At 54.7% G+C, this 24,185-nt stretch overlaps 1 protein-coding gene across 3 annotated transcripts in view; it reads right to left on the reverse strand.

The window, feature by feature from the left end:
• Positions 1-24,185, reverse strand: part of LHX2 (LIM homeobox 2) — a 37,836-nt gene that overhangs the window by 10,488 nt on the left and 3,163 nt on the right. The window contains exons 1-4 of one of the 3 annotated variants that reach the window (XM_077305663.1): positions 17,894-18,958; positions 15,249-15,454; positions 14,194-14,570; positions 5,030-5,235 (exon numbers count right to left, since the gene is read on the reverse strand). In XM_077305663.1, the coding sequence (XP_077161778.1) occupies positions 5,030-5,235; positions 14,194-14,570; positions 15,249-15,454; positions 17,894-18,013 (909 nt within the window). In that variant the 5' untranslated portion in view covers positions 18,014-18,958. Of the gene's footprint in view, positions 1-5,029; positions 5,236-14,193; positions 14,571-15,248; positions 15,455-15,566; positions 15,826-17,893; positions 18,959-24,185 lie in introns of those variants that run through there. The other 2 variants (XM_077305665.1, XM_077305664.1) reach the window with 2 other exon arrangements.

Consider the following 24,185-nt stretch of genomic DNA (forward strand, 5'->3'; position numbering starts at 1 on the left):
CACAGAAGCTCTGAAAAAGACTTCTCCAGGGTCAGTTATTTATTTTATGATTCTAGGGCATCTAGGGTTGCTTACATGCACATTGATTTGCGTCCTGGGCTGTTCTCCAGTCCTGAACAGTTAGATGACTTTGTGTCAGTCGGTTTGGCTGCTTGTGATCAGTACAACCTGTTTGTTGAGTAATGGTTCATGTATTCAAGCAGTAGAGTACCATACAGTGTTTCACATATGGATATTCTCACATAGCCTGATAGGATTTCTATTTTCCACCCTATAGCATCCTCCATAGACCGATAGTCATTGCCTGCTGCTTGGCAGCCAATCATATAAACTATGAACAAATCAGAGAGTCAACCAATTATAAACATTGTATTTTTAAAAAATACAACACCTGTTGGGTATTTATTGATCTGCATTATCAACATTGCATGTGTGTGCTTTCCCACACAGTCTCATGGGAGACATGCTTCTTCCCTTATTTCATGTTATTACCTGACCAGACCATCTATGACCTCAGGGAGAGTCATCTGACCTTTATACACAGATGTGAAACCCCCCACAAGACAAGGAAAGGAAACGGGAGCACTGCCACTATGGCACAGCTGGAAAGTTGTCTGATGGTCATTCAAGGAGAATGGCAACCTGGTGAACTGATCAGAGGCTGAGCACTCAGCTCAGAGGTGATCACACCTCTCAAACATGTTATGTTTCCCAGTGGAACATGTTTGCCATGAAGTTCATGCCATCCTTAGGGACATCAGATGCTGGCAATCATCACCAATAGAAGGCTGAGCTTGATGGACATATTATAAGACTGCATGGAAATTCTGATCTTCTTAGGACACATCCTTCTTCCCCTAAACTACAGCTAAGCACCATTCCGTTATTAGCTGGACCAAAAATCTTGTGCATCCAGCTCACCCTTTTCTCTGTATGGCTCTATTTTTCAGACAAGGGATCACTCATGCAAACAATCCCTAGGAGAAGGCAGGGAAAAATACTGTAAGGGCACCATTTGCTTCTTGTCTCTTGGATTTTTAACCTGTTCTTCCTTGAGGTTTTTGGGTTAGCATACATAGTTCTTTACTCCTTCTTTTCCTCCTCCTCCTCCATGGCTCTCTTTAATTCCCTACTAACCAACATGGCTATAGATCTGCACCTCATCTGCTCTGCTTGCTAGCTCCTCCCATACACTTGTTGACTACTCTGGCTTCAGGGTTGGAAAGATGGCATTGAAGTAAAGATGCTCTGTTGTTCACCCAAGAAGCCTAGGGCTACAACTCAGACATTTGGGGAGCTAGCTAAGAGGCAGCCTGCCTGGAAAACATTTGCACTCTTCCTTGACAGACTCACAGAATCCTGCATGATATAAAGTGTGAATGAGCCACAAGCAGGGGTGGTCTTGGGGCCCCAGAAGCTTCTTTCCCCTTCAAACAGATGATGCCATGGGCAGCCGGGGGCTGCCACCCAGTGGCAGCTGCCCAGGACGCCCATCCCCAAGACCATATGTGGCCACAAAAGCCACTAGCATACAAGGAAAACATGGAGAAGGCGGAGGAGGAGGGGGGGGGGAGGGGGGGAGGGGAGGGGGAGGGGGAGGGGGAGGGGGAGGGGGAGGAGGAGGAGGAGGAGGAGGAGGAGAAGGAGGAGAAGGAGGAGGAGGAGGAGGAGGAGGAGGAGGAGAAGGAGAAGGAGAAGGAGAAGGAGAAGGAGAAGGAGAAGGAGAAGGAGAAGGAGAAGGAGACGTTGGTTCTTATATGCCACTTTTCTCTACCTGAAGGAGTCTCAAAGACCGTTTTATGCACTGGAGGTTTCATGCCGGGCTGCAGGCTGGAGTTTTAGTCATGGCAGGTTGCCCCACCTCTTCCTGCACCCACATGGGGGAGCATTTGGCCTGGTGCACTTTATCCGCTCCCAATATGTGCTCCTGCACAGGAGGTGGGGCAGTGAAATAACCAGTGCATAAACAGTCAAAGAGGCTTACAGTTGCCTTCCCTTTCCCCACAACAGTCACCCTGTGAGGTGGGTGAGGCTGAGAGAGCCCTGATATCACTGCTCAGTCAGAACAGCTTTATCAGCAAGGTCACCCAGCTGGCTGCATGTGGGGGAGTGCAGAATCGAACCCGGCTCGCCAGATCAGAAGTCCACACTCCTAACCACTACACCAAACTGGCTCTCAATTAGTCACTCAATTTCTGTCTGGGGGGGGGGGTAGTTCTGCCCTGTCATCCTCCTGTTCCCCTCTTCAGGATTTAAAAGACCAGAGCTGACAGCACTCAGCTCACCAGCATTGGGGTGAAATTTTGTACAAATTTGAAATCTTATTGGAGTTTCAGCATTCAAATCAGATATTTCTGATGCTCACTTTAAGCATTTCAAGAACAGCTGGCCAGCCCTTTAAGCAGAGCTAGCTTAGCAACAGCCTGTACAACAGCAGATCTAAACACAAGGGATATCCAACTAGCACTCTAGGCAGAAATGAGGCCCAAGGAGACCGCCTCGGCATGTCTTGCCGTTGGTTACCCATGAGTTTATCCGATGCTTGGAAGGAGTCATGGCTCAGTGGCTGTGCACTTGCTAGGTATGCAGGAGGCCCCGGGATTTTTTATGCATGGGGGGAGGGGGGGCACAGATCTGGAAGTAGATGATAAGGACTTCTGATTAGGACTCCAGAGAGCTGCTGCCAATCAGAACAGACAGTATGTCACCTAATGGGACCAATGTTCTGACGGAATAAAAGGCAGCTTGATGTGCTCCAAAGTGGGGACAGGGTGCAAACATGCCAGGACCTCTGCATATGGCCTTTTGCAGATGCATGCAGATGCATTCTGTAAAGCATCTGGGGTTTGACTACCCCTGCTGTAAAGCTTTAGATCCCTCGTCTAGGTCCCTGAGTGCTTTCTGCCTCCACTGCACGCTGCAGGTCATCCTGCTTGAGTAGCTGCTGATCATTGGACTTCTCTGTGCCACTGTAAACCTGGTGGGGTTGCCTGAAAAACTCCATCTTGCATTCCTGGTTTTGCAAGGATTTAGCCCTGGAAATACGTCTGTCTACAGAGAGTGCTTCGTTTTCAAAGCAAGAAGTTCTAGGTCTCAAATGTCATTTTCTCCACTCTCACTGTGCTTAAACAGTATCCACCCCATTGGGAGTGGGGAGATCAGGTTTGTATCTAGTGTTAACTTCCCCAGATAACAGATGTGAATTTGTGTATGTGGTACCGATTGTTGTACCATTGCTGCTTAAAGCCCTCTTGAAGTTCTGGCTTGGCCATGCTAATCTTCTCTGTATCGGTCCGATTTTAATCTTCTCTGCTCAGTAAGTGCTGAAGCGAGCACCCTGATGTTCTGGCTTGGGAGCAGCCCCTGCTAACACGGCTTGGCATGGCTCAGTGCAAATTCCGTCTATACTGGACCATCCATGTCCACCATGCAACTGCTATGAGCTGTCTGCGTGAAAGCAGAATTTTCACCAAATTGGCCACTGGGGACCAGGTGGACCCACCTGGTCAAAGAAAGGCAGTCATTTCCACCCCCATCCTGTCTCCATTTCATGCTTCAAACGTCCCACATCACACCCACAGTCAGAAGCAGGCCCAGTTAGGCTCTTTCCACGTGCCATTTCTCATTCTCACTGGTATACAAACTTTTCCAAAAAACTAAGCAGGACGTTTGTTAGGGGCTGCACTGATGAAGTGTGTATGTGTGTAATAAATAATTTATTTATCCGATTCCTTGCCCGCCTCTCCCAGCAAGCTTGCTTGCAGAGGGTTACCAAGAATAAAACCCCACAATGAAACCATAAAACTATCCACACCTGAAAATCCTGACCCTCCCCAAAAGCAACCCTAAAAAAACCCCACCATCCGCTCAACATATATATCATTTTAAATAGACTGTTTTTTAGGAATGTTTAAGAATTTTATTGCATGGGGACTTCATCTATACTTTTTGTAAGTTGCCCTGAGACCCTTTGGGAACGGGGCAGCCCAGAAACGAATAAAATGAATCTGTGGTGGTCAGAACACCTAAAGTAACAAGGGTGGCCAAAAACAGAACTGAATTTCCAGTCTGAAGAAGTGAGCTGTGTCTCATGAAAGCTCATATGGAAATGAACATTGTTAATCTCCAAGGTGCCGTTGGATCTTTACTTTAAAAAACAGAAGGCCCAGCCAAAAACGGAGGATGCCTTCGCTAGCAAGGCACCCTGCTATGAATCTGTACCACCACTGCAAGAAAAAGCCAGCTTACCTGCAGTTCGGATGCAGTCTAGTTGCCTTGGAAGTGTCCACCTGACCAAACACCATAGCAATGCTTTCTGACTGTGTTATTTATGCAGATCTTTTGTCGATGCTTAACTTAGAATGAATTGTTTTGATACTGCTGTCATGTTGCAGACCATCGGAGGGAGAAAAGCATTTGTTTGAGGCAGTAGCAACCAGCTAGGCTTCCTGGTGGGGAAGCCTATGCACCCCCCTTCCCTCCCCGGAGGCAAATGTTGCCAGAGTTTCATTTACACCAGTGTTATTTTACCCAGGGGCTCCTCCTTCTGTTTATACTCCAAAGCCCCTCTGTACACATTTAGATGGTGAGCAGCAGCCTATGGGGCATCTGAGAATGAAGGGATTCACTGTGCCCTTTGCTTCTTGGACCTCTAGTCAGAAACATGCAAGCAGTAGTTTGCGCATAATCTAATAGGGAAGTTAGAAAGTGCTCAATCAAACTGGCTGCTCTTAAGCAAAAGGACAGTGCCCAGGGAGGAGGGATGTACATGGATTGCAGATTCAGCAAACTTTTCTTAGCTTTGAAGAAAACCACACACGATTCCCAGAGCTCGCACCACGGCAGTTTTGACCCCCACACTGTATCTCCTGATGACACAGCAGAGAGCCAGATCATTCCTCGGCCTGCCTAGACTGCAAACCGGCACCCGCAAACCCAGCTGCAGGCGCCACCGCGTCGTCTTCTGGCACTCTGGAAATAAAGCTGCCGGTTTGCTTGGGGCAAGAGCCAAGGCTGCGGCCTCTCTTACCTGGAGAACTCTCTTGGTCAAGCCCGTTTTCTGAGCGAGCTGTTTCAAGTCCTTGGCATCTGGATTGTGGTTAATAGCAAAATAAGACTTCATTGTCCGCAGCTGGTGATGTTTGAAAGATGTCCTCATGCGCTTTGTTTTCTGATTGCTGGGGTATTGCTGGTCGCGGTCCAGGTGGTCCCCGTCGTTCTCATTGCAGCTCAAAGCTGGAGACAGGGAGGAGGTAAAGGGCAGGTCAGGCCAAGCAAGGGCAGCCATCGAAGCAACACACCGGTCCTGTGTGCATTGTCTGCCTCTTCACTCCCGCAGCCTCGCTCCTTTCTTGCCTGACAATAACTGGCCTGTAAGAGCCCTCACCTGCACCGGGGCTTCCTCTACCAAGGCAGGTGGCTTTCTTTTCCCACCCTTTGCTGCCTCCCCATTCTGCATTTTCAGACACAATGAGAAGAGCTGAGAATAACCCCACAAGATGTTTTACTGCACTTTAATGCCTGAGCGTATTGTGCAGTTACAGCCCCGAAACAACCACTCAAACCCTCAATAGCAAAAAAACTCATTCAGAATCCTCAACATTCTTTCCTCCCAAGCCCAACCACTGCAGGAGACAAGAGAGACCATTTAATAAAAACCCTGTTTTAATGAGGGGGAGGGGAGATTTTATACACCTGATGGCAAATTTCGATTATCACTTGACTGAAAGTGAGAGGGGGGGGATAGGGAGACAGTTCCAGGGGCACTGGAATGGAACTGAAGACCAAAATGAAAGTTCAAAGTGATTGTGTGTTTGCACTCCATTCAAATCAAACTCCCCTGAAGAAAGCTACATGGAGATCACCTTTCTTTTCCATGGGTTTAGTGAAGACAGTTTAGATGCATTTAGGCTTCCTCATATGCCTGCAATGCACTAATTAAGCTTACACAAAAGAGGCAAAGGAACCTTATAGCAATTAACAAATGAAGCTACAATTTGCATACTAAGCAAAATAGGCATACCGGTGAAGGTGTGTGTTTCTTTTTACAAAAAAAAAAAACACTTTTAGGCACCTATGGAGCATATAGAAACACAGGGAGTTGTGTATACAAATAATCAGAAAAGCAAAAGCTAACCCCACAAAGAAATCCACCAGTTCATTCATTTGGAGGTTGCATCATGAACAATCCCTGGGTGCAGCTCAAGCATTTACAAATTCCTTTTTCAAGTTAAAAACTAAATGCATACTATATGTGGAAAAGAAGGGAGCTCCCAGTCATTTTCATGTTCTCCCTTGGTAATTATTTTTTCAGTGTCTCCCATTTAAAAAAAAAAGAATAGGTAAATATTCACTGTGGGAATGTTAAGATGTGTCGTATTGATCCGCTAGTCCAAAAACATCTGCCCCGGCTTGTAAAATTGACCATCATCACACCTTCAATATGCCTCTCCTACAGTCTTGTACCACCACAGCTTTATGTTCAATGCAGATTATCTATCCGCTTGTCACTATCAAAAATCAAATTGAGAGATTAATTTACTGATCACAACCAGGCAACGATTGGTCTTCAGGAGCCCTAGCACTAATTGTTCAGAAATGCTGCAGACAGCCATTATATCACATGCACAGCTAGCAGATTATGGTAGCGTTTTAAAGCCCATTATTTCATGCCAAGATTTCATAGTCAGACAAAGAAAATACAACTTTTCGCTCTGCTTGCAGCCACCAAAAGGTATCCTGTAAAGTTATTATGCCATTAAGGGAAGACATGCTGAGAAGATAGATGCTATCTTGGAGCTACCCCTTACATTTGCATTTATCATCTGATAGTGAAAGTTACACTGCTTCTGCACATGGAGGTATTGTTCCTGGCTGCTGTCTCCAAACCCCATTGGCAGACCTGTTCTCCACAACAGCTCTTAAGAGCGACATATTCCACCTAGCATGAGGATATGAAGTTTTGAGCCGAGCAGAATGTTTAGCCTGTCTCCAGAACGGTCCAATGTTACCTGACAACTTGCTTCAGAAGCCCTGGTTATTTATTTATTCATGTAATTTATATACTGCCCCTCGCTGTGATGTCTCGGGGCAGTGTACATAGAACCAGAGGGGAATGGGAAAGGTACAAAGAACATTTGGAACAATATTGAACAAGAAAAAATATAAGCAGTCATAACAGCACAACATATGGGTGATCATAACAGTTGAAAGGGAATAACAGCAACAATTAGGGACATACCAGGCATCAAGGTTGCCTGGGAAAGGTTGTCGGGGACCAGTTAGGAGGGGTCCTCGTCACTGTCCTAATCTGACAGCCTGGTGGAAGAGCTCCATTTTGGAGGTCCCATGGAACTGTCTGAGTTCCGAAAGGGCCTTGATTTCATTGGGGAGCTAGTTCCACCAGGTTGGGGCCATGGATGAGAAGGCTCTGGCTGTCATCGAAGCCAGGCAGACCACTTTGTGGCCAGGGATCACCAGGTTCTTGGAATAGGGGCAGTGTGTCACTCTTTGGGAAGTATAGGCAAGCAGACAGTCCTTGAGGTACACAGGACCCTGACCACGTGTGGCCTTGAAGCAGAGTACCAGTACCTTAAACCTGATCAGGTATTTGATTGGTAGCCAGCGCAGCTGCTGGAGGATCGAGGTGATAGTGGCTCTCCATGGTGCTTGAGTAAGAACATGGGCAACTGCATTTTGTACCCATTTTTGTGTCTGGGGCAGGGATAAGGGCAGGCCTGCGTAGAGCGAGTTGCAGTAATACAGCCTAGAGGTGGCCGTTGCATGGATCACTGTGGCAAGATGTTCTGGGGCCAGATAGTTCACAGGTCAGTGAATGCATTTGTAATCCCTGCACACTTGATATTTCCCTATCTGTGCGGTAATTCTCATGTTACATTTGATAACGTATGACTGAAAATGTGATAGAAACCCGACATTTGTCCAGGTCCTGATGTCTGCTTTCATTTGTAAAGTGAATGTGCGTTGGTTCTTCCTTACAAACCCTTTGTCCCTGTACAAACAGGTTCGTGCACAGACACGCAGGTGGCGTGTGCATTCACACTAACATATGAATTGCACTCATGTCATAATACCTGGTCTGCTGCCCCAACACGGCTGGCTCACATAAGACTAAGCCATTGCTTGGGGGCAGCAATATCAGTAGGGTGACAATGAGATCCTCTAGTGCAGGGGTAGTCAACCTGTGGTCCTCCAGATGTCCATGGACTACAATTCCCATAAGCCCCTGCCAGCATTTGCTGGCAGGGGCTCATGGGAGTTGTCATCCATGAACATCTGGAGGACCACAGGTTGACTACCCCTGCCCTAGCACATCCTAGAGGTTGTTAGGTTGGGAGCCTCTGAAAGCTATGCTCCAAAATCCCTTCTGCAACACTGCAGCCTCTTTGATCGCGCACTGTTTCTGATCAGGGTATGAAAATGTCCTGAGTCTGCACACTTTCTTATCCTATCTTGATCTTCTCTGTCAGATGTAAGCCCTCTCTGATACATTAAATACAGTACCTAGCACCTCAGCAGTTCTTAATAAATTATTAGTAATGGTTGTGAGAGAGATCACCTTCTTTAGTTTGCAGCAGACAAAAAAAGTATGTGCAATGGCCAGGTCATTTATGGGGGTGCATCTGATGCTGCTTTCAGTTAAGGATCCCAGAGTACATTTGGAAGATGCATTATGCAGCTAGTTGGCTGCAGCTAAGGAGCTCCAGGTTTGGTCAGTACCTGAATGGGAAGGCCTTCTGAGAACCTCTCATCCACGTATACCACCTCAAGCCCCATAATGGAAGAATGACTGGATATAAATGTAACAAATAATGTACAATGGGGGGGAAACATTCACATTGCATCCTGATGCCTCTCCTCTTCTTCCAGTGCCTGACCACAAATCTTTTCCTTATCCTGGGGCTACACCATATCCACCAGGCCTCTGTTGAATCCAAGAAGAACCTCACACCTGAGATGTACTTTATTTGTCATATATCCTAGCTCAGGGGTAGTCAACCTGTGGTCCTCCAGATGTTCATGGATGACAATTCCCATGAGCCCCTGCCAGCAAACGCTGTCAGGGGCTCATGGGAATTATTGTTCATGAACATCTGGAGGACCACAGGTTGACTACCCCTGTCCTCGCTGATGGGAGGTTTGTATGACATTAGCAACTCAGCCTCCTGTCTTTGGGTTCTTTTCTGGTTGCTCATTCCCGCCCAAGGATTGAGGGATGCATTAACAAATATAATAAATATATGCCAGAGAAGCAGGGACCTAGCTGGATTTGATTAAAAGACCTGGTTAAACACAACCCTCTGTCTTCTGCCACCTCTTACAGTTTGGTTTTGATTTTTGTTTTGTTGTTATTGCTGTTGTTTTGTCTCTTTTCTACGGTTTACTTTCCTTTGCACTTTACACTTATGCACAGCCTTGTGAACAGTTTTTTTATTGTCATACTTGCAAATGAATAAATATTTGCAGAGTCCTTTCTCCAGCTATTGGTTGAGAGGGCAGGATATCACCAGAGGTTCATAAACATGGAACGGGAAGGCATATAGACAGCCAACAGGGGGCAGCAAGTCTTCTCTAGGGAATGTGAAATGAGGAAATCTGAAATGGCCCAGGGATGGAAGGGATTGTACGCTGATGGCATTAAAGGACGGAAGCCAGGAATGGAAGCATTATTGACCAAGGAGGCACTGACGCCAAAGAGGATAGCTGAGACTGTCGTGTTGATTCAAATAAGTCAGCTCACTTTGGGTCTGGGATATATCAAAGGGCACCCCAGCAAGATGCAGAGGAGGGCAGGAAGGCACTTCTCTCCCCAGGGGTGATGAGAGAAAGAGTTTTGTTTTAAAAGCATGTCCTTTAATCAAGCCTGCATGGATTAAGAATGCCTTGTCCTCATTGCCTCCCTCCAATCAATCGTTCGCTCATCCTTTAATTGTGGACAAAACACGAGCTGTCACGGACAGAAGAGAAGATCCCAGAGCAATCTCATGTCAGTAAGACCTCACATGACCCCCCTTTCAGAAGGACACGCTGGAGTTGCAAAGCTGTGTATGTTGAGCCACAGGAAACCTCTCTGTCTCTCCCCTACAGATAACACCATTGTACCAGGCATGGCTAAAGTTCTGTGACGGCAAGGTGAGCCGTGATTTGGGTGCCTGGCTGAGTAGCCAAACTGGCCACCAGTTCAATGTCCACCACGTACTTGGATGACCCACCACTCGTGCTCTCTTTCCTTCAAAATAAAGATGCTAAGAATGCCCCTCTAGATCCACAGCAGCTGGACTAAACATGCCTCCTTCCTCGGCATGCGCAGGAAAAAGAATGAATGAGGCCTTTGTCTAACCTGTGAATGGGTCCAAATGGGCAGTTGCCCTGGCAAGCAGGGAAGCCAGTCTCAACCAGTTTGAGAGACCAGATTTCCAAGAGGAAAACAATGCTACTATCCCACTGCCAGCTACAGAGAGGAGGGGCCTGGGCTTAAAACGCCCAAAGTCTGAGGAACTATCTTTCTCTTGGATGCTGGGTGGACATTGCTAATCATGAAAGGAAGAAACCCTCTCACACACAAGCTGGCATCTCATAATATGCATGATGCAGACTGAAACACCCAGGGTAATCCAGAGGCTTGCTCTGTGAATTGTTTCAATGCCCACCTGTTCTGCATGCCTTTAAATTCCCACCACACCACCAATAAGAAATGGCTAATTTATGGGAAGTGAGCACTGAGCAATGTTGCATGGTTAAGAGAGTAGGACCTGTAAAGCAGGGGTAGTCAACCTGTGGTCCTCCAGATGTTCGTGGACTACCATTCCCATGAGCCCCTGCCAGCATTGGCTGGGAATTGTAGTCCATGAACATTTGGAGGACCACAGGTTGACTACCCCTGCTGTAAATCTATGAAATGGGTGGCGGGTGGAGAGGCCACATGACTCCATGCCTGGGGCACTCTGCTTCTCATTCTCCTTGTGTTCTTTTCCCCCTGGGATCTGAGGATCTATTTATCTAGCATTTAAGGGCTGAACTGGTAAAGGTCATAACAGGACTTTGGCTGCTGCTTGGAGGACAAGAGTATTCATACCCACTTAGGCCAGCAGTGCAACCAGTTCTCCTTGCCTCAGGGTACCAAAACAGCATGTGGCCCAAAGGCCATCTTGACATCTTTACATGTGACAGATTGTTTTCCTGACCGAGACCCGAAAGGGGGGTTCTGAACATCCCAAATGCAAAAAAGCATCTGGTTTTCCTTGGAAAAACTGAACTGCAGAATTTAGCTTCCAATGTGTTAAGGGTTTGCCTTCTACACAGCCCAGCCTATTGCTCTCTTGCCAGGGGCTCACACAACCTTTGGGTCAACAACTTTCAAATCATTTTTTAATTTAAACATTTTCCAGTCACCTGTCCACCCAACATAAAGTTGCCAAGGCAGAGAACAAGCAAAACGGTGTTTAAAATGCAGGTAAGAAGACATACAATTAAATGTATTAAAACAAACTCACAAACACACTCTGTCTCTTAGATCAGGGGTAGTCAACCTGTGGACCTTGAGATGTTCATGGACTACAATTCGCATGCTGGCAGGGGCTCATAGGAATTGTAGTCCATGAACATCTCAAAGACCACAGGTTGACTACCCCTGCCTTAGATCTCCCCTCTGTTTGTGGCACAACAAAACATTCCTAGGACGGTTTACCATGTGCAAAAAGTGGGTGAAGTAGTTTTGGCTTGCACAGAAACAGGGTCCCTAGCCCTCGTCCCTGAGACCAAAATCCCAGCTCCTGTATGGGGAGCACCCACTCATCAGAGCAGCTATAGGTCCTCCCTTAGTGCCACGAGGCAAGGGCCTCAACGAAGACTCCGGACACCCAAAAGGAAGTGAAGTGACTATTTTTGTCCACACAGAGTTCACTGTGGCCAGAGGTAGCAAAAAATGGTTTTAGTCAAAGATCAGACCAATTCAGGGCACAAGAAAAGGAACCTCTGTGGTCAGAGACAGGATGCCTGTGGGGAAAGGCAGGCTTCCACCCCCCCAGTGGGCTCCCCAGAAGCATCTGATTTGGCCCCAGGAACACGGGGTGAGATTTTCTCTCCCTTCTGATCTCACAGAACCATTCCAAGTGTTCTGCAGCAAGCAAAACAAAGCAGCTGCCAAGCCCACAGACAGTTCCCACCTTGTCCCCAGAGAACCCCAAGCCTAGGGGGCCCATACAGACTCACACACGCCCCAGGCCAGGGTCCTGCAGAAAGGGAGACCTGCACCCGGAGCGGGAGAGGACTGCCAAGAGGACAAGGTGTCTGGGTCATTTGGCGGGCCCATGGCCATAGGCAGATCACATGATTTGGCTCTCTGTGATAGCTGTATTGCCTCTGAGCCAGCTACAAATACGCCAGGGGGTGCTGAGCTTGTCAAGAATATTCATTTCCTTTGGGAACACAAGCAGACTCCTGGGGTGGAGGTTTCAGACTAGGCGGCCACCTCTTCATGTCCCTGGGCCTCTCCCCACCCCCTTAATGCCCCAACAGAGTCAGTGGCCCTGCTGGGATTCTGGGGGGCTTGGGGCCCCTCCAGGTGACTTCCCATGCCGGGAGGCTGTGGGGAGGAAGGGGACTGTGCCTGCTCCCAAGAGGTTGCCAGGGGTCCTTTCCAAGCGCATCCAGGAGAGGAGCCCATCCGGCCAGAGTAACAAGGGGGGAGAGAAGATACAGCCTAGTTTGGGAAGAGGGGGGGGTGCTTGACTAGTGACAGCCAAAGTTCCCTGTTCCCTGAGCAAAGAGGAGGGCCTGGAGATTTCTTGGGGGGGGTCATTCTCAGTCCCCCCCCCTCTCACCAGGGGCAGAAGGAACCAGGGTTACCTGGCAGGCTTGGTGGGGGAGAGGAGGGGGCCAGATCTGTTGGGAGCTCCCTGAGAAGCCGGGTTTGCCTGTCCGACGCCACCGGCTCCCTCCCAACCGAGAACCGCGGGCTGAGGTGGAGGGACTCCCACGATGGCGTCAAAACTCTGACTGCCGGAGGGCCAGGCCAGGCCAGGCAGAGACCCCCTCCCCCTTCCGTGCAGGGTGGGTGGGGTGGGGGGTGAGCTGACAGATTGGGCTGGGGAGGGGGGACTCCAGGCCGGCTTCTGGATTTGGGGTTCAAAACGGTGGCGGGAACTTTGGTTGGGGAGAGCCGAAGGGTTGGGAAGAGTATCCGGCCTCCGTGGGATGCTTTTGGGAGAGGGCTTTGGGAGGCCTGGGCGGAGAGGCTTCTTTCTCAACAGGCCCGGAGGGTGGCGGAGGCGTTGGCTTGAAACGAGGCAGAACTTTACACAACAAAGAAACAGATTTTTTTTTTCCTGTCCAGCCAGTCAACTGTGGAGTTATTTCCCTCGACATTTTGTTTTGATTTTAATTCGCCAAGCCAAACTGAGGTCGATTCGGAAAGTAGCCCAAATCTCCAAACTGGAAAATCCGGAGCAGAAAATGAAGGGGGGGGGAAAATCTTGAGCCCCTTTCTCAAGGAGGGAGGGAAGGGGTTAGCAATACCCTTTAGGAGCCTTCTCCCCGTTATTTGCTCCAGACACTGGATTTTTGCCCCCAAAAACATGCCTGCTACCCCATGCCACCACCGCCACTGCCTTCTCCCCCGTGCTTTATGGGTCCCCTCCCTCTCCAGGGCCCACTGCCCCGCCACTCTTTTCACTTGTGCAAGGCTAAGGAAAAGGTTTTCCGAGGTGCGCGTGAGAGAATGCAAAACCGCGCGTCAATAGGCCTCTGTTCGGCTCAGCCGCCCTTGGGGTCCCTCCTTCCCCGCTCCTGGGTGCCCAGCGCATCGCTGTCCGAAGCCGTCCTCGGGCTGACCCCAGACAAAACAGCAGGGACCCGACACTTGCACGGCCCAGTCCAACCCTTTGCCCTTCTCTGGTCCCAACATCCTAGTCGGCGGCAAAACCTCGCACCACCCCAGAACCCCCCAAAGCTCACGCCCTGCACTTCAGCCCCGGTTCTCCGCCGACAGCCGTATCGAGCACGCCGAACCCGAATTTCGAGCACGCCGAACCCTCAGCGCTCCCCACTCGCACCCTTTCCTCCTAAGCCCTCCGAGCACCCACCCCCACCCCCGGAATCTCTCCCAGGTCTGCTTCACCGGGCCAAGCCAAGCAGGTGCCCCTTTCCCTCGGTCGGTCCCGTCCCGGTCCTTACCCGCGTTGTAGGCAGCCAGATCGGCGCCGGGTCCCGGGCTCTTCCTCTTCCGGGGCCGCCCCTTCTGCACGGTGCCCACGCCGTTGTAGTAGGGCAGTCCTAGGGGGCCTGAGGCGCCCAGTGCAGGGCCTTTGCCCGTCGCCCCGTCGGCATGGTTGAAGTGCAGCTGGTACTCCCCCTGGAGCAACGCCTCGAAGTGCAGCCGGCAGTAGACCAGGTTGTCCTTCATGCCGAAGTGGTCCCCCGTCGTCAGCATCTTGGCGCACGTCGAACAAGTGAAGCAGTTCAAGTGGTAGACCAAGTCCCGGGCGCGCATCACCATCTCCGAAGCGGAGATGCCCAAGTGGCAGCGAGCGCAGCGCTGGACCGAAAACCTCCTGCCGACCGGGAAAAGGCAGCCTCAGTTCCAGAACCCGCAGAAGAAGCCAGCCAGCCAGGGTGGAGCAGCGCGGAGCAGCGCAGAGCAGACAGGCCAGGGCCCAGGCCCAGCGCCTCAAAAGGACCGCCAGCAGCCGGGGGAAATCTAGCTCACAGCCAGCCGCCAGCCTCTTCTTCTTCTGGCCACTTTGAGGGGGCAGCAAATGCACTGCGCGTCTAGCCGGGAAATAAAGCTCCCCCCCCCCATCTGAAGTAGCGGGAACGTTTCCCTGGATCACAACGGGACCTCACCTAGCCCAGCTTCCAACTGGAGTTGGCGAAGGGACCCGAAGAGTCCTGCCAGAATTGATCGTGCCTGGGGGCTTTCTTTGGGGACGTAAACGTCCCGGTGCAGTGAGGCCGGGGAAGTGCGCAGCGGTGGGCTCTGGCATGGGCTGCTGCTGCTGCTGCTCCTTCTCTTCCTCAGGATGCGCCTGGCGCCTCGGGCCTAAAGCACACACCTTCCCTGCTGCGATCCGGTCCGGATCCTAAGCATCCCTTCCCTCCAGGAGCCTCCTTGGAGGGTGGCAGGGATGAATGGGGCTCCTGTGTGGGGAGGGGCCTGCCTTTGGCCCCTGGCCGGATTCCCCCCCCCCCAAGACAGACTGGCAGACAGGCAGGCCTGCCGGCTCCCTTACCTGTAGTAGTCCTCCTTGCAGTAGATGCTGCCGTCCTTGCTGAAGCAGGTGAGCTCCGACTCCAGGTTGAGCTTGCACTCACAGCACTTGAGGCAGCGCATGTGCCACTGCTTGTCCACCGCCAGGAGGTAGTAGCGGTCCGAAATCTTGCCCCCGCAGCCGGCGCACAGGGCTGCCCGCTCGCTGCTGATGGACGGCATGGCGTGCTGCAGAGGGGAGACAAGGACGGCCGGCGTCGGTTAAGGGACCCGCGGCTCAGGCACCCGCTCGGCCCCGCAGGCCCGGACCCGGGCAGGGGACCGGCTAGGCCTCGCTTGCCTGGGAGCCTCCGGCCCACCCCCCGGCAAGGGGAAGACAAACTCGGCGCCGCGCCCGCGAAAGCCGGCTGGCTGCAGAGAGTCGGCCACAGTCGGGCGGGGTGAGGGGTGGGGGCGGCCAGCAGCCCAGCAGCCTCCAGGGCCCGCGCCCAAAGAGCTCCCTCAATCTGGGGCCTCAGACCCCCCAGAGCCAACGAGGAGGAGCCCGTCGGGGGCGCCCACCGAGCGCCCTCGGACCCGCGGCTGTCTTGCGCCACGACCGCCCATCTGGAATGGCCATGCAGAGGCGGGTCCGGCGGAAATTCAAGTCCAGAGAAAGCGACGCCTGAACCGCGGGGGGGGGGGGGATAAATTTGGAGCCTCATTTTAAGGGGGAAACTCAAAAAGAGGCTTCTCTTAGAATGGGTTGGAGGGGGGAAACTTCTGCCGCCCAATCTGGCCCTTTGTTTTTCAAAGTCGAAGAAGTCACGGGCCAGCGGGACTCAGGGCCGCGCCTGAACTCTGCCGAATGACATCATTGGGCGCCGGTTATGCAGAAGCGTCGTATAATTAAAAGCAAACAACGAAAACATCCCCACTTTTTATGCGGAAAGACAAAGGGGGGGGGGATTGATTCCGAAAGCGGCTTTTGCGCAAGAGAAAGGCCTTCCTCGCCTCCCCTTGGCTCGTTCAGAGAACTTGGCATTTGGGCTGTTTTACAGGCCAGTCCTAAAGGGATCCACCCAGGATCCTCCTCAGGGCTCCCGGGGCTTCCTCTCGAGAAGACGGCCTTCGGCTCGCGCGGGAAGGAGCCCTCAAATGCACCGATTCGTCCGGCTTTAACTAGTCGGTGCATGTCCGAGTTGCAGGGCCTTCCGCCCGGCTCCGAAATAGGAACGAAATGTTAGCCTTCGAGGTCGGAATTCGGAGAAGAAATGCAGTCCCCGTCCGCTTAGCAATGGCGCAAATGCAGAAGCGCCTAGGCTTGGTTTTTTATTGTGTGCGTGTGTGTTTTAAGAGTTTTTTTTCCCCCAGATGACATTTGCAAAGTGAACCCAGCTGCGATGGCTGCCACGGTGGACCCGATTCGGTGAAATGAAGAGAGCAAAAGGAAAACACCGAAAGAGGCTTGAAATGAGTCCGCTCTTCTCCCGGTGGAGGGGCTCCGGCATGGGATAATTTACTCCTAAACAAACGGCTTGAGGAGCAAAATGTAGAATCCTCTGCTCCCCAGCACACAAAACCTCTCCTCCCGATCATTTTTAAAAAATCCAAATCACAATGATCGTCGCTGCTGTAGACGCTGCGAGAAACACTCAAAATAAACACAGAATACAATTTAATTATTATTGGAAGCCTCCGGTTCAAGTTTATAATTTTTTTCGTTGCAAGGCCACATAACGTCAATGATTTCCTCTTCCTGGGGGGGGGGGAAACGTATCGTGCACAAGAGGGCCAACCTCTTTCGGGTTGAGGGGGATCCGAACAGGGATTTGGAATAGGGGGGCTCCGGGTCGCTTCTCCGGCGGGTGCCGGCCTGGTGAGCTCGTTTCCGGCGGCGGGCTTTGGAAAAAACGGGCTTTGGAAAAAGCAGAGCTGCATCAGAGAGCCCAAGAAAACTCCCCAAACTGAAGGGGCCGCCTGGACTGTGGAGGTGTCATTTTAAAATCTTTTAGAAAATGTTTTCAACAATAAAAACTGGGAGTCCCCGAAAAATAATACAGTGTAGGCTTAAAGAGCCACTTTAATAACATTTTCCCAGCAAGGTTAAAATATTTTTGCCTAAGGTAAGGTAACTTCCTTCCTTCTTTTTTTAATTCTGCGGGGCGGGGAAGTAAAGTGAGAAAAGGGACCGTTATTCCGTTCTCTAGGTGGACGTCTCTGGAAGGCACAGGTCTCATGCGCAGAGGTCGGGCAAGAGGGGAGAATCCCTTTTCGCTCCCTCCCTTTAGGGATCTCTATTCTTCACTCCTCGTTTGAGGTTCCTTTGGCTGCCGTTTGGTCCCCTCCAGCTGGGAAATGGGTTATTAAGGGAATGGATCCCCCCCTTTTAAAATGAGGACCAGAAATAACAATGCCTCTCGCATCTCCCACCGTGCGAGGGGGATTCTCTCAGCAGCCTGAGCTCACTAACTTCGGGGCCGGCTGCCGGAATCCCTTTCTGGGGAATCCACCGTTTGTTTGTTTGTTTGTTTTGGGGGGGGGGGTATTTCTAGTCAAGGGCCAGGCTCCCGATTCGCGCGGCGCCCCCTCCACCCTCGGCCCCTTCCCGGCTCCGCGTGGCCTGGGCCGGTGGGCGAGGCGGGAGCCAGTCCTCCCCTCCGGCGGCGGTTGCGCGCCCGGCCCTACCGTCTCGGTCTCGCCCCGGTCGATGGCCGAGCTGATGGCGGGCGCGTCGCCCTTGGCTCGCCGGTCCATCTGGTCGATGACGCCGTGCATCTCCGAGCCGGCCAGGCTGTGGAAGAGCATGGCCGGCAGAGGCCGGGCTCGAAGCCCCGGGACGCTTCCGCCGATCCGAGTCCGACACCGGCGCCCCGCTTACGCGCAGCGGCGCCGCGCCATTCCTGGAGCCCGGCCGCCCCGTCTCGCCGCCGCCGCCTCCTGTTGCTGCTGCTGCGGGCCGGCGGGCAGGCTCCCGTCTCCTGTCTGGGCCGCGCCTGGCCGGGCGGACGGGACCTGGCAGCAGGGCTAGAGCCAGGCGGGGCCCTCCTCCTCCATGGCCCGGCCGCGGCGCCCGGGATGGGGGACGACGGCGGGCGGGCGGGCGGGCCGGCGCTCCCTCCTGGTGCTGGGCCGGCGGCGGAGGCCTCCAGGCGAGGCTGGTCGGGCTCGCGGTCTGGGCCGGCTGGACGGGCCGATTGGGCGGCGGCGGCGGCGGCGGCGGCGGCGGCGGCGGGCCGGCCCGGGCGCCCCTCTTGCAAGCAGCGGCGGCGGCGGCGGCTGCTCCGGGGACCCAGGCGCGGGGGGAGGGAGGGCCGGGCGAGCCGAGCGGGAGGAGGAGCCGCGATCCGGGCAGGAGCCGCTGCAGTCCCAGCCCCGCGCAAGGCTCCGCGCCTTTTCTAGCGCCGCTCTGACATCACGTCGGGCGCCGCGCCCATTGGCTGCTCCGCTCCCGGCCAGGCCCGGCCACCATGTGCTCGCAGGCGGCCGCCGCGGCCCGAGAGGGCCACTGCCCTGCCTGCCGACGGCCCGCTAGACGCAGACAATGGCCGCGCGTCCCGGCCGCCCCCTCGGACCAGCCTGGCCACCCCCTCGCCCAGCTGCGCCTCCCGGGCCTCCCGACGGGCGCTCCGACTCAGCCGCCCCCACCCAATTTCCACCCTCCCAAGGGGCGAGGCCCAGAGGCCCGGGGGATGGACAGCAGCCAGACCGGCCAGTTCAGGGCCTCTCAGAACTGGGGACGTTTCCCCGGGGAAAAGCTCCAAGCAGAATAGGACTGGGGGGTTCCTTCTGGCGTCCTTGCCCTTCGGCTGCTTCTCCGGCCCAGGCGGCCTCTCCCCCACGCGGCTATATCCACGGGTGGGCAAGGGCAGGAGGGCGCATAGTAAAGCTCTGGCCTTAGCTGGGAGGGTGTGCTTGGCGAACTCGGACGGTTCCCTCCCACCAAATTACAGGCCTGGCAGCCAGTTGCATCTTCCCCCCCCACCCCCACCCCCACCCCCCGCACCCCCCGCCCCCAACATCAATTATTTACAGGCCACCAATTCTGTGTCTCCCCCATACTTTGAGCCTCCTTTAAGGAGGTGGGCCTGGAAGAAAATCAGACTTTAGGGGATCGTTTTCGAGGTTTCTTCTCCCTCCAGAGTAGCACCGCAGTTGTTTCCACCCTGCCGCAACAGAGCCAAGGAGGACAGTCAGTCCTGTCCAGCGCCCGTCCAGGAAGGGGCCCGCCGTCGAATCAGTCTGACCTCACTTCGGCTGGAAGCGGAAGGCCAGAAGGCCCCAGACTTTGCCCTGTCAGGACAGCCAGCCTGTTCCTCCCAAAGGCTCAGTGCAGTGGATCTAAATGCGCCCACTTTGGGCCCGGTTCTATCGTGGGGAGGGGGGGGGAATAGAGAAGTACAACAAGGCCATACAGTCGGTGAGGTTCCCCTGGGGTTGATGGCCTGAGGAGGCGTGGCAGGATGGGGATGGGGATGGGGATGGGGAGGGGGAGGGGGAGGGGGAGGGGGAGGGGGAGGGGCCCTGCCTCTGGCTCCCTGCTGTCGGGCCTTCCTGGGGTCTGTCTCTGCCTTTCTCTCCTCTCCCCGCCCACCCCCAAGTTTCTTCGGGAGTGGGTGGCTTCCGTCCTCCCAACTTCTGGCCAACTCTAGGGGACCCTGGATCTGGTTGGTTTGAAGGTACTGAAGGGTCACCCCCCAGCACTGGGTCGATGAAGGACCCGGGGAGGCACCTGCTTCTTCGACCCTTCTGGGTCTGCTTCCCTTGCCCAGCCTGCCTTTAATTGAAGGGGGGGGGAGAGCTCGGTTTGCAGCCCCGAAAGGCGTGGCAGAGCCGGCAGGCGACGGTTCCAGCGGGGAAGGGTCCTGCCCTCAGACCCCCGCTCATTAACTCCCACGGGCTGGAGTCTATATTTTATGTAATTAGATTGATTTAATGCCCGGGAACACCGGCACGAGGGCTATAATTTCAGAGGGACGGCCGAGCAGCGCTCCCCCTCCCCCCCTTCCCGCCCACCACCCGTTCCCCGGCCTCCCCCTCCCCCTCCCCCACCCCCACCCCCTCTCATTATCTTCTTAAGTGTTGTCAAACAAGAGGCGCCGTCCAGTAAGGCAAGGAGGGCCTGCAAGGGAAGGGCGGTGGCGGCCGGAGCTTCCAGCATATTTTAATTCTTCTTCCGTCCAAGGAGAGAGCGGAGAATCATAAAAGACCCGGGGGGGGGCTCCAAGGCCAGGCCTTCCCCGACGCAGACTGGAGCCCTCTCCCACCTGCCTTGGATCCGAGGCGACAGGTGAGCTGATCTCCCCGGCCGGCTCTAGGCCATCTGCTGCCAAATGGGAGACCCGTTCGGAACAAAGGCAGCCAGCCCGTCAGGGCTAATTGCCGGTTTCAGGTGCCGGCCCCGTCTGCTCGGCTGTCTGCCTCGCCCTGATGCCCAGCCCAGGGAATGGGGGGGGGGGGCAGACCCCTGGCCTAGACGGCTAAGGCCCGCGCTGCCTCCCTCCCTTCCGGGGACACCAAGGGCTCCCGCTCTGACCCGAAGCAGAATAAAAGGCCTGGGCAGCCCCCCCCCCCCCACTTTGACGGCTGCAACGCTTCCTGTGGAGGAGAGCCTGGGGCTCCGCCTCGCGGGTAAACGGGGCCTTCTCCAGGGCCCAGCCCGAGACACCTCTGGGAGGAGAGGAAGAGGGGCACTGGACAGAGGCCCATGGTGGCAGGGGTCGGTCACAGCAGCGCCTATTCCAGATCCCCGTGGCTGCTGTGGCTGGACAGCCCCTTGCAAGGCGGCGCTCCCGGGGGGGGGGGGCTGCTTCTCTCCCCGACGGCCTCCCTTTCCCGCTCCTTTGGAGATGCCCCCCTCCGGTTGCGCCAGTGGGGTCTCCCCAACCCTTGGCCTCGCCTGTGCTGCCTGCGCCTTCCCCAGGCCCGGCCCGGCTCTCCGCTGCCTTTCTCCGGCTGTCTAGACGCAGCCGGGCGCGCGCGACTCTCGCAGAGGATCCCGCGAACAATGCAATTAATAATCATAATCCCATGAATGGAGGCCAGCCATTGAATGTGGGCGGGGAGGGGAGGGGGGAAGAGACGATCCCTGTCTCCGTCATCCTGCACGAGATGGATTTTGGAAAGAGCGGGGAGGGGGCTTTTGTCTCTCCTTCCTCTGCTGACGCCTCCCTCTCTTCCTCGCGCAAAGTTTACATCTCTTCCCATTGCAGCTATGATATTTATAGAAGGGGGGGGGCGACGACAGGAGATCCGGCAGCCTTGTATTATGCATAGCAACATTAAATATTTGCCTTGCTGCTAATTGATATGCATGTTCCTCCCATAAGCGCAACAAAGACACAAATTCGAGGTATATGTTTTAATAAAAAGAAGGCACGTGGGGGGGGCGGGGATTCGATAAATATTTCCCCCTTATTTTTCCCCTCTTGGCTGCCACCCCCGCCCTCCCGCCCCAGGTTTCATTGCTCCTACAATCCCTTTGGGGACCTCGGCAACCAGTCCAGCGCTTCCCGTGGACACTCCAGAGCCAGAGAGATTCTCAGCTGGGCATTTCTTCAGCAGACGAAACACACACACCCTATTGTTGTTATCACCATTGTTTTAGCGAGTCGAACTGATGGCTCCTTTCAGCGGCCGCAGGACCGCATCCTGGCTCCGGAGGAACTGCAGGCAAATGGAGCCGAATGGCAGCTCGTGGCCTTCTCTGCGGCCCTAGGGGGAGAGATGGGGGGAGGGAAGGGGGGTCTACACGGCAGGGCTTTTCCCTCTCGGGGCGGCGCTGGGTTCCCCTGGCTCGGGCGCAAGGCGAGCCTATGCCTAAGGAGGCGGCGGCAACCGACTAAGGAAGCATTTTACTCTGATTTGACGAGCTGTCAGTCACCGGGAGCGGAGATCAGAGAGAATTGCTGCGCCTCGAAATTAGCTAATTATCCGCCTGCCGGAGGAGCCTGGAAAGGAAGCGGCCGGGCCTGGGCCTGGGCCTGGAGGAGCCCCGCACGCGCAAGGGAAGGCGCGGAGGAGGCTTGCTGCCCGCCGAGGCGAGGCGAGAGGAGCCGGACCCTGGCAGGTCCCAGGCAGAGCGCACGGATCTCTCCGCCGGCCCCCCTCCTCCCCCCTCTCTCCAGGTGTCAAAGACGGCAGAGAAATCTTCCACCACGGGAGCCTCTCCAGGGCCCTGTTAAGTGCACTGAACTTAAAACGGAACAAGACACATGAAATATGGGCTTGAGCGGCCCATGTCAGGAGCGCAAAGAGGTTGGAAGTCTTTTTTAGTAACTGATATTAATATTGTATAAGTGCAATTGTTGGGGGGGGGCGTAACAGGGACAGGAAAGAGGGGAGGGGGCGGTCTTTGAATCTGTGACGAAGCTTCCCGGAGAAGAGGGAAGCGGCGCTGGGGTGTGGCCTGCATTTGCAAGGCACCGGGCAGCTTTGCCAAGGCGACCAGACACGGGTGCCTTTCGTGGCTGGGACTGCCTGGGAAAGCAGGCCCGGGGCGGCCGGAGAGAACAGGGTTACGGGGGGGAGGGGGCTGGGCCAAGAGGCGTTCCTACTGGTGGCTTTTCGGGTCAGCCTTTAACAGAGGGAGCGAAAACAGGGGGGCAGCGTCCCTCTGCGCAGCCTGCGCCACTCCCAGGTCAAGACTACGCCTCGGGATCCCGCGCAGGCTGGACGGCCTGAGCAAGATTCCTTGCTCCCTTTGAGACCCCGGGCTGGGAGGAGCTGGGACCCGACGCGGGCGATCAGTGAAAGGAGACTGCTGGTTGCGCCTTGGCGCTTCCTGTTCTTCCAGGGCTTCGCTGCAGCCTTAGCCTTTGGTGTCCCCGAAGAGCTCGACCTGCCCCATTTAGGGGATTCCCTCCTCTCCCCTCCGCTTCGCCCTGCCATCAGCACTTCCACACCCGCTTTGGCTCCAGGCGCCTGGCCGCATCCTAAGAGGAGCTCTAGCTTCATCGTCGTAGTGCTGTGGGGGGACTGCTAGCCGGGGGGGGGGGGAGGCTGCAGCTCCTCGTCCGACGCCCTCAGCCTCTGTAGCCTGATCCCAGCCCCATCCGGCGGGCCCAGTCCTTGGCTCAGCACCCAGGGCGCCCCGGCCCTTCCCCAGTCCCGACGGTTCTCCTTGCTGCCTCCGGGCCCCTTGGAGGGCCCGAGAAGACTCCTCGAGTCCCACTTTCTCCCCTCCGTAGCCATTCTGAGCGCCCCAACAGCCAGGGGCTCCTGCGCCAGTGCTGCTGGAAAGATTGGAAGATGCGCCAGAGCCAGGCCTTGCTGCGCCCTGCGCAGGAGATCTTCCCGGCAGATCTTCCCCCCATTCCAACGACATCTGCCGGCCCGGTTGCTGGCCTTTCTCTCGGGCCGTCCTCTGCTCCCCTCTTTTCAAGGTCTCCCAAGCGTCTTAGGAGAACGATCCCAGGCTCTAGTCCTGCCCTTCCAAACCGCTTCCCCACCTTCCCGCCTAAAGCCCCCCTTTCCTCTTGTCTCTCTCTCCCCCCCCCCCCGTTGCGGTGTGTTCTGGAAGGGCTTTGGCCCTCGACACAGGCGAGAGACGGGTCGGGTTTGGCTCCGGGGCGTTTCTCTCCTGGCCTGGTGGACGTTGCATTTGTTTCCACTCCCGCAAGAGAGAAGCCAGCTCGGCCAACACCGCCGCAGGGAAAGTGCGCGGCAGAAACCCGCCGCCCCGTGCTCTCTGGAGCGGGAGAGGATGAGGGTCTCGGGAGACAAGCTGGTACCCGAGGCCAGCGGCAGAGAGCAGCCTCGGAGGGCCAGAGACCGTGGGAGGGGGGCAGGGTCCTTTTCTTGGCGCCCTCCCCGCATTGCCGGTCGGATTGCCCTTTAAAACGACGGCTCCGCTCCTGTGGATCTAAAGACAGGATGGCCTGGGGGGGGGGGTGGCTCCATTGTGCTTGTCTTCCTTGACCCACCGGGCCATCCCCCTCCTTCCACAGGGCGTCTGCCTCTGCCATCGGCCTAGGCCGCC

This window comes from Paroedura picta, chromosome 12 (genome assembly GCF_049243985.1).
Source record: "Paroedura picta isolate Pp20150507F chromosome 12, Ppicta_v3.0, whole genome shotgun sequence".
Taxonomy (NCBI): Eukaryota; Metazoa; Chordata; class Lepidosauria; order Squamata; family Gekkonidae; genus Paroedura; species Paroedura picta.